The sequence below is a fragment of the Hyperolius riggenbachi genome, chromosome 2, assembly GCF_040937935.1.
Source record: "Hyperolius riggenbachi isolate aHypRig1 chromosome 2, aHypRig1.pri, whole genome shotgun sequence".
NCBI lineage: Eukaryota > Metazoa > Chordata > Amphibia > Anura > Hyperoliidae > Hyperolius > Hyperolius riggenbachi.
The window spans coordinates 223,783,379-223,800,577 of record NC_090647.1 but is presented as its reverse complement, the minus strand read 5'-3'; the positions used below and the strand labels follow the sequence as shown (position 1 = coordinate 223,800,577).

Below are 17,199 nucleotides of genomic sequence, written 5' to 3'. Positions count from 1 at the left end.
CTGTAATAGCTTGCATGCAACTTATTAGGTACTCGTCCCTCCCACTGCGAAGAAGTCATCCCCCATGGGAGGGGCCCTAACACTAACTAATTCTAAATTATGCATATGCATAGCCTGGGTGCGCTACCAAGTAAAAATGTAAAATTGCGCAAAGGTGGATCAGCGCATCACCCGGCCTCCTCCGAATGGCCACCAATCAGAGGTGCGCTGAGCCTCCCCCCCCCCAAGAAACTACAAACGCACCTTGAAACCAAACAGCAGCTCTGCATAAACATCAATAAGCAATGCTATTAAATGGGAGCAGCTGACCAAAATTACTTACATTTGTACATGGCGAGGAAAGGAACAGCACTACTTAAAAACAGATTGCATCCTTATGACTACCTGCTTGAGAGTGCAAGCCCCACTAGTGGGATAAAATACACACCCAGCATTGGCTTTCCGGGCTCTCTTCACCTGTGTGTTTTCCTGCTCCCTGGCAGTGCTTCCTCCTGGATGAGTGGCTGGTCACTACTACTATGTAGGCAGATCTACTTGTGACCTGTGGCTGTGAGACTGTCCCTAAAGAGTAAGGGTTAGCGAGTCCACAGGGGTGGGGGGAAGGGGGCACAATTTTTACTCCCTCGCCCTGGGTGCAATTTAGCCTAGAAACTGCCCTGTCGCATCCCAACGTTATATTCCAGTGGTACGTTCACATAAGAGCATCAGCAATGCAGGATTTCCATCAGAATAAAACGCATCATGCTGTCTAAATACCGGACAGTTTGCGAATTTTTAATGGTAGTGAAGCATACTTCAATGTATTGTATGCTTCACTGTATGCATTGCATCACACTCCTAAATGCACATTCTTGACTTCTCTTCACTGTGCATGGTGTGAAAGTAGCCTTAAAGAGACACTTAAGCCAGAAAAAAAAATGAGTTTTACTCACCTGGGGCTTCTACCAGTCCCCTGCAGCAGTCCTGTGCCCTTGCAGCCACTCACTAATCCTCTGGTCCCCCACTGCCAGCTAGTTTCGTTTTTGCCGACTGGCCCATCAGGACTGGCCACACATAGCTTTTTCCGCATTCTCGACTGTAATTAGCGCTATTGCGGGCCGCAACGCATACAAAAATACGCGTTGCCGCATTACGCACGTACAGATATTTTTGTACGCGTTGCGACCCGCAATAGCGCTAATTACAGTCGGGAATGCAGAAAAAGCTACGTGTGGCTAGTCCTGACGGGCCTGTCGGCAAAAACGAAACTAGCTGGCAGCGGGGGACCAGAGGATTAGTGAGTGACTGCGAGGGCACAGGACTGCTGCAGGAGGCTGGTAGAAGCCCTAGGTGAGTAAAACTCATTTTTTTTTCCTGGCTTAAGGTTCACTTTAAGAGCATTGCTAAGTCAAAATTTGCATTGCCTTGCTCAGTTTTAGAACTGTAATAATTTAGACTGTACCACAGGAAAACAAATTATTTTGCCAATGAAACATTTATCTCATATAATGGTGCTTTTGCTCTGCCTATTGTAAATACCATTCTATGAATTTATAATCAAGGTTTGCTGTCCCAGCTGGTGCAGCCTGTTCAAATTAATTATACAAATATTCTGATGAATGCACAATAGCTAAAGTACACCTTATGGTGCCAATACACGGTACAATTAAAACATTTGATTTTCCAGTTTATTCAACCAAAACAATCGAATAGAGTGAAAATTTAAAACTATCTTTTTTTTTTTTATCAAGAAAAAAACGAACAATTATTCTGTTTTTTTAATAAAAATCTGATCAAATCAATGTGGGTGATTGTTTGTGAAATTGTATAGTGCATGGTAAGTTGTATAAGAAAATACTATTAGATAAACTAACTTTTTCTTCATATTTGATTGTTTTACTTGGGTTCTTTGGAAAAATAGAACATCCTTGTATGATACCTCAAAAGTAATTTTAAAAACGATTCGACGAAATGGAATAATTGATCAAATTTCTCTGATTGAAAAAAAATTTAAAAATTGTCCCGTGTATTGGCATTTTTAGAATTTATTGAATGCAGCAATCGGTTGCTAAAGGTGGAGTAAAAAGTGTAACACTGAGCAGTTGAATAAAGCATTACTTCAGTTTTGGTTTAGTGATGGACAGTTAGCTGAATCCTCCTTTGACTTCCATTTCTTGTAGACATCAGTATGAAGACGGACTAGAACACACGCTTGAAACATAACACTTTTTTTGCAGGTTGCCTTCCCAGATGTTTGTTTTGCACTATCCTGACAACATAGTTTCACTGTGTGGTTCTAGCAGCTGCTGGGTGAAAATTCTGGTGGAGATGTCCTATCACTGGAGATCCTGGTAGGTAAAAAGCCACTTCATGATGCCGAAGAACTACTTACAATCAGGCCAACACATTTACTGTCCAACAATTTAGTCTGTTAACATCATATGAGGAGCACAGTGGATTCTGGGAACTGAAGTTCTACCTGGGTCTTCCAGGCTGCCAGGTTCTGTCTTTTACAGATTTAGCAACTGGTTGCAGCTTTGACTCACAGGCCTGGACAACATACCCGATGTAGTTCTAACACAGGGTTACCTTCTCAAGACAAATGAGGATAGGTGTTACAAAAAAATAAGAGAAGCAAAAGACATAGACATTGCACATAAGCCATTCATCCATCAAACATCTTTTCAATAAGAAAATATCATTATTTACTATATAAATCTGGATAATGTTACATTCATTTTTTGAGGATATTCAAAAGAATCAGTTGTATACAATCTATTTTGTAAATCTTAGGTATACAAGGACTACATTGTCCTACAGCTTGTTTAATATTGAAACACATACATTTCAGACATACTGTATATGTTATTTTGTTGCGTTTGTTTGATAGCATAATTTCTACATATCTTTTCCACATTCAGGACACAAGATGTCATCTCTTTCTGTCAGAAAGCCGCGGCCCACCAAGGAGATAGCACACTTCTTACAGTTAAAGCAATCACTGTGCCACTGGCGCTCCTCAAATGAGATATATTTTGTTCCTCCAAGCCCTAAGAGATAAAGGGAAGAATCGACTTAAATGCTGGTACAAGAATGAGACTGAAATACATTTAATTTTATTCTTGTTGGGTTTTTATTTTAGTCAGTGTTGTATGCAGACTTCTAACATATATAAATGTATAACTTTATATAATAATCATCATTTTATTTGCCTTGCCCTGAAATAACAGAACAATTTGAAATGGACAGCTCAGTCCAGGATCAATGGCATATAAACAAGGAAGGTCTAAAGATTGTACAGGATCTTCTCAAAAAATTAGCATATTGTGATAAAGTTCATTATTTTCTGTAATGTACTGATAAACATTAGACTTTCATATATTTTAGACTCAAATACACACAACTGAAGTAGTTCAAGCCTTTTATTGTTTTAATATTGATGATTTTGGCATACAGCTAATGAAAACCCCAAATTTCTATCTCAAAAAATTAGCATATTTAATCCGACCAATAAAAGAAAAGTGTTTTTAAAACAAAAAAAAGTCAACCTTCAAATAATTATGTTCAGTTATGCATTCAATACTTGGCCGGGAATCCTTTTGCAGAAATGACTGCTTCAATGCGGCGTGGCATGGAGGCAATCAGCCTGTGGCACTGCTCAGGTGTTATGGAGGCCCAGGATGCTTCGATAGCGGCCTTAAGCTCATCCAGAGTGTTGGGTCTTGCGTCTCTCAACTTTCTCTTCACAATATCCCACAGATTCTCTATGGGGTTCAGGTCAGGAGAGTTGGCAGACCAATTGAGCACAGTAATACCATGGTCAGTAAACCATTTACCAGTGGTTTTGGCACTGTGAGCAGGTGCCAGGTCGTGCTGAAAAATTAAATCTTCATCTCCATAAAGCTTTTCAGCAGATGGAAGCATGAAGTGCTCCAAAATCTCCTGATAGCTAGCTGCATTGACTCTGCCCTTGATAAAACACTGGACCAACACCAGAAGCTGACATGGCACCCCAGACCATCACTGACTGTGGGTACTTGACACTGGACTTCAGGCATTTTGACATTTTCCTCTCCCCAGTCTTCCTCCAGACTCTGGCACCTTGATTTCCGAATGACATGTAAAAGTTGCTTTCATCCGAAAAAAGTACTTTGGACCACTGAGCAACAGTCCAGTGCTGCTTCTCTGTAGCCCAGGTCAGGCGCTTCTGCCTCTGTTTCTGGTTCAAAAGTGGGTTCATGCTTCCATCTGCTGAAAAGCTTTATAGAGATGATTTCATTTTTCAGCACGACCTGGCACCCGCTCACAGTGCCAAAACCACTGGTAAATGGTTTACTGACCATGGTATTACTGTGCTAAATTGGCCTGCCAACTCTCCTGACCTGAACCCCATAGATAATCTGTGGGATATTGTGAAGAGAAAGTTGAGAGACGCAAGACCCAACACTCTGGATGAGCTTAAGGCCACTATCGAAGCATCCTGGGCCTCCATAACACCTGAGCAGTGCCACAGGCTGATTGCCTCCATGCCACGCCGCATTGAAGCAGTCATTTCTGCAAAAGGATTCCCGACCAAGTATTGAGTGCATAACTGAATATAATTATTTGAAGGTTGACTTTTTTTGTTTTAAAAACACTTTTCTTTTATTGGTCGGATGAAATATGCTAATTTTTTGAGATAGGAAATTTGGGTTTTCATGAGCTGTATGCCAAAATCATCAATATTAAAACAATAAAAGGCTTGAACTGCTTCAGTTGTGTGTATTTGAATCTAAAATATATGAAAGTCTAATGTTTATCAGTACATTACAGAAAATAATGAACTTTATCACAATATGCTATTTTTTTGAAAGATCCTGTATATATACATTTCTGGTGGAAGATGTTGGCCCTTATTCAATTCACTTTTTCTTGTAGGTAATATTTTCACAATTTATCAATACAATGTTTACGTCTCTAGAAAGCAAGAAAACTCTGTCTCATTTTTACAGTACATTTTCACCTAGTTTTTGGTACTTTTTTTAATTGCAAATCCCACTAAGGATCTTATTTAATAATCTTTTTTGTCCAATCTTAACATTTCTATGTAATATATGAAACTACCTAAATTATTAATTCAATATATTCACTCAGTTTACCCTTCTACTACATAGATTTGGTAAGATTGGACAATAAAGATTGGATCGTTATTGGCCACCGAAGGTGGCCACACACCAAACAATTTTTTTAATTCCTTTTCAATTCAAGAATAACAATCAATTTATCTGATTGTAACATTTCAAAAATCTGATCTACCGGTAAAATGTCCTTAACATCATAACGCATGTTGTAATTGTCTTCTAACAAGTACCAAAAAAAAGTTACATTTGAAAAAAAATCTGATGTATGAACCATTGTAAAACGTGCTTGGGTCTATAAATTAAGAAATTGATCATTTATCCTACTCCATTCAATTTTCATAAACATTCACCCAAAAAAAATCCACCACCCCCAGTTGACTTTTATTGAAAAAAACTGAAAATTCAAACAGATTTCTTAAATGAATGCATTTTTCAGGTTGAGCCTATGACTAAATGACCCAAGTTTGGTAAGTTTAGCTTTAGCGCTGTATGAGTGGCAATAGTTTGAAATTTTTCAATGAAAGTCTATGGGAAAAATTGGTGTCTTTTTTGGGCTTTCCCAGGGGCATGGAGGCTGGTATTGCTTATAATACATATGGCAAATTTTTATGACGTATGTAAAGTATACATACCACTTATGGGAGTAGTACATGCAGCACACTTCTTGGCATACAAGTTACAGAAGCAGTTCAGGCAATAGGCAAACTCATCTCTAGAAGTAAAACGCTGTCCAGACAGAGGTTTTTTGCATCCGGTACACAGGAAGCATTCCTTGTGCCAGGGCTGATCCCGGTAGGTGACACCTCCAGTGGTGATGGCCTTGGAGACAAGATATCAGAATCACTGTGAAATGACAGCTTTGAACACTGTTTTTTGTATTAATGTTGCAAGAATACATAATACATGGTAAATAGATTTCATTTAAACTGCATATCTGTCAAACTAACCACTTATCGTATAATGCAGCACTGACATTATTTAGATTACTATCCTGTCATAGTGTTAGGAATCATGTCATGCTACTTTCTGCCTCCTAGTGGCAGTAGAGCACAGGTGTGGAACTCCAGGCCTGGAGGGCCAGATCCATGCCAGTGTTTAGGATGGACTGATGCTAAGTACACACCATACAATTTTCTGTTAGATTCTTCTGTTAGATTTACCTACAACATGGAAAAAAAGCTATCTGGCAGGTAAATCTAAGACAAAATCTAACAGAAAATTGTATGGTGTGTACCTAGCATGAGAAAGAGAGGAATGTATTCTACCTGATGGACCACACCTCTCCTGATTCAGACTCATCAATTAATTTGAGTCAAAATGTGTGAGGATCTCGGTCCTCGTAGGACCAGTTTGACATACCTTCAGTAGAAACTTCCACTGTCCACCAGCTGGTGGCTATATACATTATATTGTTTGGTTGCCTGGACTTCCGTTATCCACCAGCAGGTGTCCTTCTATTGCTTTTGCAAGGACTTGCAGTTCTCTGTCTGGCCTGCGGATGGTTCTGAGAGAACTGTGCAGAATCACACCACCAGCTGCATTCTGTTTTTAATTCTGCATGTCCTATATAAGGACTGCCTTTCCCCAGCCAGTTGCCAGAACTTTGTTGCTCAACCAGACCTCAGTTTTCTGGACATTCCTGAGACCTGTTTCTTGACCTGTATCTGTTAAGCTACATACACATGGGGGACAACTGTCCCCCGTTGCATGGAGACAAGAGACCAGGGAGAGATGGCGGCGACAGCTACACACATGTCTCGCCAGAAAGGCAGAGACGCGGAGGAAGCTGTCTGTTAAGGGAGCATCCCCCGGCCGGATGCTCCATTCACTCTCCTTTGTCTCCTGTCGCTGGTCCGCATACACGCGCAGTACGCGTGGCAGACTAGCGACCGTTGCAGAGACAGAAGTTGCCGGCGACTGAACTTTTCAATCGCACGCCAACTTCCCGGTGACAGTTTGTGGCGCGCGCGTCATACACACGGGGCAACTGTCGCCGCAACATGCGCGTGCCACGTGTTTGTGGCGACAGTTGTGCCCCGTGTGTATGAGCCAATACTGAGCTTTGTACATGTTAACCTGTTGCCAAACCTATTATCCTGTCATGACTGTGCTATTTTCTGTTCCCTATGTACCATGCCTTATCTGCTATCCTGTTGCCAAACTTGCTTTTCTGTCCTAACTTTCGCTTACAGCCTGCTCCCTTGATAGTCAGACTGTCTACAACAGTATAGTAATTAAAGTTTTAGATATACACATAAATAAAGTAGTGTAAACTCAGTTATTTTCATTGTAATCTGACAACTGATGGGTCCCTAGGTGCACAGATCTGCTGATAGCTGGAGCTTCCTGTGCTTAGTGACCATGTACAGATTCTGGCTGTAATCTCTTAACTCCCACAACTGTTCTGTTCACCCTGCTGCCAGGTGACAGGAGCAATGGCCAGAAGATGGGATCACAGTTGTGATTTGCAGAGGACACTGGGGAACTTTGTCAGCTGTATAGACTTTTCCCACTTTGTGCATTTTCTTGCAGATTTCAAAATGCATGCAATTACGTTTTTCTACTAAAAACCCATTCTAATCTTCCCACTTATGTATTGTAATGTAAAGTGCTCTCTAAACACACTATAAATATGAAGGCGTCAACCGGGTAAGGAAAGGGTACACGGTATTTAATGGAGGACTCCTGGTTACCTATATTATCTAAGGGGGACTCCTTGTTACCTATGCTATCTAAGGGTGACCCTTGGCTACCTATCTATACTGTCTAAGGGGGCCTCCTAGCTAACTATTTTTTCAGGAGTTTAAGACTTGTCATGTGGGGGAAGAGGGAAGTACGTGGGGCTGAATAGAATTTCCCTTATGGGACCCAGAATTTTCTGATGGTGGTCCTGGTTGCCCCTAGCTCTCCATGCTCCTGATACATACACTTCTCCATTTCTCTTTGGGCAAGCATATACATATAATGTATAGTGGTCAAGCATACACCTGTCTTGCAGGGTCTACATAGACCTCCAGAAAGGTCATGCACCATTAAAGCTATGCAGTAACCACATTCCACAATATCATGAAAAAAAAACTTGAACCCAGGCCCGGATTTACATCTCAGGTGCCTATAGGCACAGATGTTATGGCACCCTACACTTTGCCCTCCACGAACCTACAAACCCCGAACAAACTGCTCAAATGTGCTGGCTGGTCCCCGCTGTCACTTCTCCCTTACTTCCCCTGCCTAGGGTAGGTAGCCACAGGTGTCCCCTAATATTGAGTGTTCCTCTGGCTACCTAATACTAAGTAGATAGAGGTGCCCTCAGGTATTAGGCAGCTAGCGAATCAGTTCTATTCGACACTCAGGGCAGAGCACCGAAGCGGGGCGCCATCATAGCATCAATGCTATGCTCCACGCCCTGCATAAGGGTAATTTGGGGATCGCCAGACCCCGAATTACATCTGCCTCTGAGTTGCTACAACTTGGAGGGGGAATAGTAGTTAATGCTGCTGGGGAGTCTAGCGGCAGCAGGGAGAGCAGGGACATGTACCCGGTAGCTAGAGCTGCCCTCGACTGAAGGGAGATCTTGTCAGTGGAATGCTGAGAGCTGAGTGAGTAACCTCTCATTTATGTTCATTTATGTTCCACTAGGGACAGGAAGGAGGGAGGCACTGGAGGAGGGAGTGAGATGCCTTCCCATCATCAAGCGCCTGTAGGCACGTGCCTACAGTGCCTTATAGTAAATCCAGCCCTGCTTGAACCACCAGTTAACAAAATATTAACCTCATTATCACAGTAAATGATTAAAGATGTAGCGAATGGTTCACCGGCGAACTGTTCCAGGCGAACATTGGGGGTTCGCGTTCGCCTGCGCCAGGCGAACCTTTGCGGAAGTTCGATTCGCCCCATAATGCACTATGAGGGTCAACTTTGACCCTCTGCATCACAGTCAGCAGGCACATTGTAGCCATTCAGGCTACAGTAAGCCCTGGAGCCCCACCCCCCCTTATATAAGGCAGGGTCCGGCGGCCATTACACTCGCTCGTGTGCCTGCTATTAGACAGACTAGGGCGAGCTGCTGCAGACTTGTTCTTCTAGGGACAGATTAGTTAGGTTCTTGGCTGCTTAGTTTGCTCCTGGCTGATTGTTATTGCTTTTATAGCACCCTAGCTCTTTTCAGAGCTCATCCTGTACCTTATTTTTTTTTACTGTGTGTCAAACTGACACGTTTGTTGTATGCACAGCCTTGCTAATTGATAGTGTGTGTGTGCCATTGCCAGCAGCCCAGCACATTCAGTGACTGACTACCTGTGTGTGTGACAGGGAGCTGCACATTGTACTACCCAGTACTGCATATACCCAGTACCTGTTGTGTTTACTTAACCCACCTCATCACTGCATATACCCAGCTTTGTGTTGAGTGAACCCAGCTCACTGCATCCTACTACTACCTGTTGTGTTTACTTAACCCACCTCATCACTGCACATAACTACCTGTTGTGTTGAGTGAACCCAGCTCACTGCATATACCTACTACCTTTTGTGTTTACTTAACCCACCTCCTCACTGCACATAACTGTGACAATCCAGCCCCGCGATCCAGTCGAGATCTGCTCCCGTTAGCGTACGCAGGAAGTACGGGCGCAGACGGACAACGAGACCGGTTGCTGGATCGTCAGAGGTAAGAAGAAAAGGGCGACAGAGCATGCCAATCCCGTCTAATCTGCTCCCGTTAGCATACGCAGGAAGTACGGCGAACAGACTGACAATAAAGATTGGTCGCGCAGCTGCCGACAATATGTAATGGGACAAACATCCACCAATCCCGTATTACTAGGCCACTGTTGCCATGCAGGTCTCATGCACTAGAGACTGCTGGAGGCAAATTCACTGTGTGCGTAGTAAACGGTTAAGATTGGTTGGAGGTGCCCATACATGTACAATTTTGATTGTATATACAATCTGTAAACTAAACATATCGATTTCGCACTGGAAATCGGGTAAATACACTGCCACCACTGTCCGGTTGTATGGAGCGGACAGTCTCCAACGCTATCATAATACGGTAGCCAGCCCAATCACGTTCAACACGCTCAAGTCAACGTTCGGGGAATAATCACTTCCGACGGCTTAAAGACTGTGAGCAATGTGACGTTAAAGAAAGGTTACTGGGTCCCTATATGATGCAATCTCGAATTGTATTTACAATCGAGAAACGAAGTTATCGATTTCGCACAGGAAATCTGGTACTAGCTAATCCTAGAAGGAAGAAACGGTTATTTACAACCTAGCTAGCAAATCAACAATTTATAAGCAAATCATAAAACAATGCGGTAGTATGACTGACTCTTCAGAGGGCAGATTCGTTATAGCAGCAATCAGATGACCAGAAAAGGCACACAACTGAACGATAAAATCGTTAGTTTATTTCTAAACTACATACACACAGCTTATTTTAGAACAGATTGATTGGACAGAGAGAAGAGAGGAAGAGAAACAGAATGTCTGAATATACAGTTTAAATACCGTTATTGGTAGTCCATGCGGCAATCGCAAGTCTTTGGCGAAAGTCCCAAAATGGCGGTTGCCATGCGGCCAACAGGCCTTTGTTAGGAAGTTCAAAGATGGAGGTTTTGGCCCGCGTCCCTGCGGGTTGCCAGGATGTTACTAGGCATCAGATTGAAGGTAAAAGACCCTGGACTTTTGGATCATGTCAGTTTTGTTCCTCACTGTAGGTGGGAGGAGTTATGACACATACAAGTCCAGCCTTGCAATTTGAATAAGGCAATGCCCCCTTAGGCAGGGAGAGGTTTTGGGCCAATTCATATTTTGCCCGCTCTCCGCATGCCCGTAGGTAATATCCAGAACCTGAATGAATATTCACAATCAGCGTAAGTGTGTGAATCTGCTAATACCAAACACGAGGAGTCTGGATCGCTAATAGCACCGTCCCCCCCTTTCACCTTACTGGCACTGGTTCCGGAAGATCCAGAGGGCTGAAAATCTCTCAGGACCAGTGTCATGTGGAATCTAATAAACTGTGAATTTGAGGGAACTGCGATCTTGGGAACACCAGAAATATTACCAAACTGTGCCTATTTATTAAATATAGGTTCTTCAGTTTGTTGAATGCTTGGGTGCCGCCAGATGGCGTGATAAGGATCATTCCTGTCTCCTTTCAACTCAGGCCACAAGGCAGCTATGTGTCGGACTCCTGCTGGGTCGGTGCCGATCAGGCTGGAGAAAGCTACAATTTATGAGCTTCTGTCAACTGATATCTACCCTTCACCTGATGGATGAGGTCATAAACACCTCAGGGGGTCCCCTGTGCTGGCAGAGAATCTTTTCAACAGGAGGCTAATTAACTGACCATGAAAAGATTTCTCCAGCCCTTTGGCGAAGGGAAAAAAAAGTGTATTTAAACCAAAAACTGTCAGTTTGGTTGGTTTGCGAAGACTAGCGTTCGTAACTCCATGACGCATTCGATATGTCATATCGACGGCGTCACAATAACTACCTGTTGTGTTGAGTGAACCCAGCTCACTGCATATACCTACTACGTGTTGTGTTGAGTGAACCCAGCTCACTGCATATACCTACTACCTGTTGTGTTGAGTGAACCCAGCTCACTGCATATACCTACTCCCTGTTGTGTTTACTTAACCCACCTCATCACTGCACATAACTACCTGTTGTGTTAAGTGAACCCAGCTCACTGCATATACCTACTACCTGTTGTGTTGAGTGAACCCACCTCATCACTGCACATAACTACCTGTTGTGTTGAGTGAACCCAGCTCACTGCATATACCTACTACCTGTTGTGTTGAGTGAACCCACCTCATCACTGCACATAACTACCTGTAGTGTTGAGTAAACCCAGCTCACTGCATATACCTACTACCTGTTGTGTTTACTTAACCCACCTCATCACTGCACATAACTACCTGTTGTGTTGAGTAAACCGAGCTCACTGCATATACCTACTACCTGTTGTGTTGAGTGAACCCAGCTCACTGCATATACCTACTACCTGTTGTGTTTACTTAACCCACCTCATCACTGCACATAAACTACCTGTTGTGTTGAGTAAACCCAGCTCACTGCATATACCTACTACCTGTTGTGTTGAGTGAACCCAGCTCACTGCATATACCTACTACCTGTTGTGTTGAGTGAACCCAGCTCACTGCATATACCTACTACCTGTTGTGTTTACTTAACCCACCTCCTCACTGCACATAACTACCTGTTGTGTTAAGTGAACCCAGCTCACTGCATATACCTACTACCTGTTGTGTTGAGTGAACTCACCTCATCACTGCACATAACTACCTGTTGTGTTGAGTGAACCCAGCTCACTGCATATACCTACTACCTGTTGTGTTGAGTGAACCCAGCTCACTGCATATACCTACTACCTGTTGAGTTTACTTAACCCACCTCATCACTGCACATAACTACCTGTTGTGTTGAGTAAACCCAGCTCACTGCATATACCTACTACCTGTTGTGTTGAGTGAACCCAGCTCACTGCATCCTACTACCTGTTGTGTTGAGTGAACCCACCTCACTGCATCCTAGTACCTTTACTGTTCAGTGAACCCAGCTCACTGCATCCTAGTACCTTTACTGTTCAGTGAACCCAGCTCACTGCATCCTACTACCTGTTGTGTTGAGTGAACCCACCTCACTGCATCCAAGTACCTTTACTGTTCAGTGAACCCAGCTCACTGCATATACCTAGCATCCCCCCGAGATGGACAAACCAGGTAGAGGAAGAGGTAGAGGCAGACCCAGAGGAAGGCCACCAGGCACCGGCAGGTCTGTGCGAGGTGGTGTTGCTGTGATTTCGTGCGGACCTGGCCCAAAATACAGTGCTCAGAAGAAGGCACGTGCCATCACTTCCCAAAATCGTGAGGAGGTGATTGATTATTTAACACAGAACACCTCATCTCCTGCAGCCACCAGCGCTACAACAAGCACCACATCCACTGCATTTGACACTTCGCAGGAGTTATTTGGTGGTGGTGGTGAAATCACTGATTCCCAGCCACTACTGCCACAACAACAAGAAGGCGCAGGTACACCACCTCCTACGTCTGAGTTAGGTGGCGATAGTATGGACGTAACGTGTGTGGATGGGGATGATAGTGGACTACCTGAAGTTGGTGCACTTGAGGAGGTGTCTGAGGAAAGCGCAGCTGGCCAGGAGGATTATGATGACGATTATACAGATACCACATATGTTCCCGGTAGAGGAGATGACCAGGGGGACAGTTCAGAGGAGGAGTCAGAGAGGAGTAGGAGGAGACAACTCCATGATAGAAGCAGAGGGAGCTCGTCCTCAGAAACAGCTGGGGGCAGTGTCCGGCGCCATGTATTGCCAGCTATGGCCAGCCAGCACACATGCCCTTCAACGTCAGCTGCTGATGCCACCGTAGCGCCATCACCCCAGGGGGGCTTAGCGGTTTGGAAATTTTTTCACGTGTGTGTCTCAGATCGGAGCAAAGCCACCTGTTGTCTCTGCCAGCAAAAATTGAGCCGTGGAAAGGCCAACTCTCATGTAGAGACAAGTGCCTTACGAAGGAACTTACCTGGAGAGAAGGCACAAACAGCTATGGCAAGAACACCTGAGGAAAAGCAGCACCCCTCAAAAGACAAGCCACCCTCCTTCTCCTCTTCCTCCTTCAGGTGCATCGTCTTCATCCACTTTCTCCCTTGCACCTTCACAGCCACTCTCCTCCACACCGCCTCTTCCCTTCAGCGGTTCCTTCTCCTCTGCCCACAGCAGTACCCAGCTGTCCGTGAAGGAAGTATTTGAGCGTAAGAAGCAAATGTCTGCCAGTCACCCTCTTGCCCGGCGTCTGACAGCTGGCGTGGCGGAACTATTAGCTCGCCAGCTATTACCATACAAGCTGGTGGAGTCGGAGGCTTTCCGTAAGTTTGTGGCCATTGGTACACCACAGTGGAAGATACCAGGCCGCAATTATTTTTCACAAAAGGCCATACCCAAACTCTACCGTGCAGTTGAGAGGCAAGTGGTGTCATCTCTGGCACACAGCGTTGGGTCAAGGGTCCACCTGACCACGGATGCCTGGTCTGCCAAGCACGGGCAGAGCCACTACATTACATACACAGCCCATTGGGTCAACCTGGTGACCGATGGCAGCAAGCAGGGAGTACGTGGCTGCGCAGAGGACCGAATTGTCACACCTCCACGGCTTGCAGGCAGGCCTCCAGCCACCTCCTCTCCACCTGCTATCACCGCTTCGCTGTCGTCATCATCCTCCTCCTCCTCCTCCTTGGCTGGTGCCGCCATCTCCTCTCCAGCTACACAGCCCCAGCACCCCAGGGCCTATGCTGCATGCCAGGTACGACGGTGTCACGCAGTGTTAGACATGTCTTGCCTGAAAGCAGAGAGTCACACTGGAGCAGCTCTCCTGGCTGCTCTTAACAAACAGGTGGAGCAATGGCTGACCCCGCACAAGCTTGAGATCGGCAACGTGGTGTGTGACAACGGCAGCAATCTCATTGCTGCGTTGAATTTGGGAAAGCTGACACACATACCCTGCATGGCACATGTGCTTAATCTGGTCGTGCAAAGATTTGTGTCCAAGTACCCAGGCTTAGAGGACGTCCTGAAGCAGGCCAGGAAGTTGTGTGGGCATTTCAGGCGCTCTTACAAGGCCATGGCACGCTTTGCGGAGATTCAGCGTAGAATCAACTTGCCGGTGAGACGCCTGATTTGCGATAGCCCGACTCGCTGGAATTCCACCCTGCTGATGTTCTCTCGCCTGCTAGACCAGGAAAAAGCCGTCACCCAGTACCTGTATAATTACAGTACAAGGACACAATCTGGGAGGATGGGGATGTTCTGGCCCAACAACTGGACATTGATGCGAAATGCATGCAGGGTCATGGAGCCCTTTGAGGAGGTGACCAAACTGGTGAGTCGCGATGAGGGCACCATCAGCGACTTGATCCCCTACGCTTACTTCCTGGAGCGTGCCGTGCGTAGAGTGGTGGATACAGCTGTGGAGGAGCGTGAACAAGAAGAGTTAGGGCAGCAGGAGTCGTGGAAGCCATTTACACACGAACCGGACGTTTCCACGACACCGGCGGCAGCACAGAGGGGGGAGGAGGAGGAAGAAGAGGAGTCACGTGGGGAAGGAGAGGAGTCAGACTCTGATGATGGTGATGATGAGGAAGGTGTTTCTGTGGAGGAGGAAGAGGCGGCGGAAGGAGAACAACCGTGGCAGCCATCACAGGGGGCTTCTGCTGCTCCACATTCCCGTGGTATTGTTCGTGGCTGGGGGGAGGAAGAGGAGTTGCGTCCCGTCACTGAGGAAGAGCAAGAGGAGATGGAGAGTACGTCTGTATCCAGCTTTGTGCAGATGTCCTCTTTCATGTTGTTCAGCCTGTTGAGGGACCCCCGTATCAAAAAACTCAAGACGAATGACCTGTACTGGGTGGCCACGCTACTAGACCCTCGGTACAGGCACAAAGTGGCGGACCTCTTAGCAACTCAACAAAAGGCGGAAAGGATGCAGCACTTGCAGAACAAGCTGTCGATGATGCTTTACAATGCATTTAAGGGTGATGTGGCTGCACAACGCAATCAAGGTACCACTGGCAGTAACCCTCCTCCTCCCAAGTCCACGCAGGCAAGGACAGGATGCTCCAGCGATCTCAGGGTGATGTCGGACATGCAGACGTTCTTTAGTCCAACTCCTCGCCATAGTCCTTCTGGATCCACCCTCCACCAACGCCTGGACCGGCAGGTAGCCGACTACCTGGCCTTGAGTGTGGATGTAGACTCTGCGAAAAGCGACGATGAACCCTTGGACTACTGGTTGCGCAGGCTTGACCTGTGGCCAGAGCTGTCCCAATTTGCCATACAACTTCTCTCTTGCCCTGCCGCAAGCGTCCTGTCAGAAAGGACCTTCAGTGCAGCTGGAGGCATAGTTACTGAGAAGAGAAGTCGCCTAAGTTACGACAGTGTTCAGTACCTGACCTTTATCAAAATGAATGAGGAATGGATCACGGAGGGCTACTGCACCACCGAAGACTAAGTCAGTCCCCACACACAGCATCTCTGCCTGCAGGCCGCTTGACTGCCTTCTCCGCCACCACCAACAGGGTCCAGGACTCTAGGCGGATTCCTGAATTTTTAAGGCCGCTGCTAGCAGCGGCCTCTACACTAATTTTTCTGGTGCGTGTACATGTGCCCATCCCCCTTCGTGATCATTACCTTGCCGCGGTGAAGGGGCTTGCGCATCACAATGAAACAATGACCGCTGGCTATTTGAGTGTCTCGGGTGAGGGTGGCACTCAAAAGATAATAAGGTCGTTGCTTCATTGTGGTCAGACCAAATTTGATCAGCTGGACAGTCACTGTTCTGTCATTCAGCTACATCAGCCGGGCGAGCATATGGGCTGAAAAGCCACCATCACCTGCACTCTCGTCATGGTGCACACCAGTCCAGCACGGCCGTCACTACACAAATGGCTGTTTGCAGTCACTGCATATCTTTCAATGCATCTGTGACTGCACATTATACCTGGCAGTCAGTGCATAACTTGCACTTGAATGGATACACTTTTAAACAATTTAAAAATACAACCATCTAAACTTTCAAACAATTTAAAAATATAACCATCTAAACTTTCAAACAATTTAAAAATACAACCATCTATCATTTTCAAACAATTTTAAAAAAAGGCAAAAAAACTTGCCCTCCGTAAAACATTCTTGGCAAATGCTTTCAACTTGGTTTGTCTTCCGCTGGGTCAAGGGTCCATCTGACCACAGATGCCTGGTCTGCAAAGCACAGTCAGGGCAGCTACAGCATGGGTCTCAGCAGGCTCCCACTTCGGGCCGGAATCCAACCTTCATTCCCCGCGGTGACAATGGCAGACTTGCCCTCCATAACGGATTCCCGTTAAAAGGAATTACAATTAGGGCCTCAAAGTCCTGTATTGCATGCCTGCCTGCTGCCCTCCTTGGATGTGCAGTGGTAGCCGTTGCTCAGGCTCCACACCGGATTCCATCCCTCATTCCCTGGCCATTACCCGGGGTCACTCACAAATGGCAGACTTGCCCGCCTCC

General features: G+C 45.5%; 2 protein-coding genes across 5 annotated transcripts in view; one reads left to right on the top strand and one right to left on the bottom strand.

The window, feature by feature from the left end:
- The window catches only part of C2H2orf49 (chromosome 2 C2orf49 homolog), a 37,164-nt gene extending 34,091 nt beyond the window's left edge, over positions 1 to 3,073 (top strand). Inside the window, exons 5-6 of the transcript XR_011026188.1 lie at positions 2,217 to 2,330; positions 2,901 to 3,073. The gene's annotated coding sequence lies outside the window, so the exon portion shown is untranslated. The remainder of the gene's footprint in view (positions 1 to 2,216; positions 2,331 to 2,900) is intronic.
- Positions 1,363 to 17,199, bottom strand: part of FHL2 (four and a half LIM domains 2) — a 106,387-nt gene continuing 90,550 nt past the window's right edge. For all 4 annotated transcript variants that reach the window (XM_068268238.1, XM_068268236.1, XM_068268237.1 and 1 more), the window contains 2 exons: positions 5,732 to 5,918; positions 1,363 to 3,029 (listed from right to left, as the gene is read on the bottom strand). In XM_068268238.1, the coding sequence (XP_068124339.1) occupies positions 2,878 to 3,029; positions 5,732 to 5,918 (339 nt within the window). In that variant the 3' untranslated portion in view covers positions 1,363 to 2,877. The remainder of the gene's footprint in view (positions 3,030 to 5,731; positions 5,919 to 17,199) is intronic.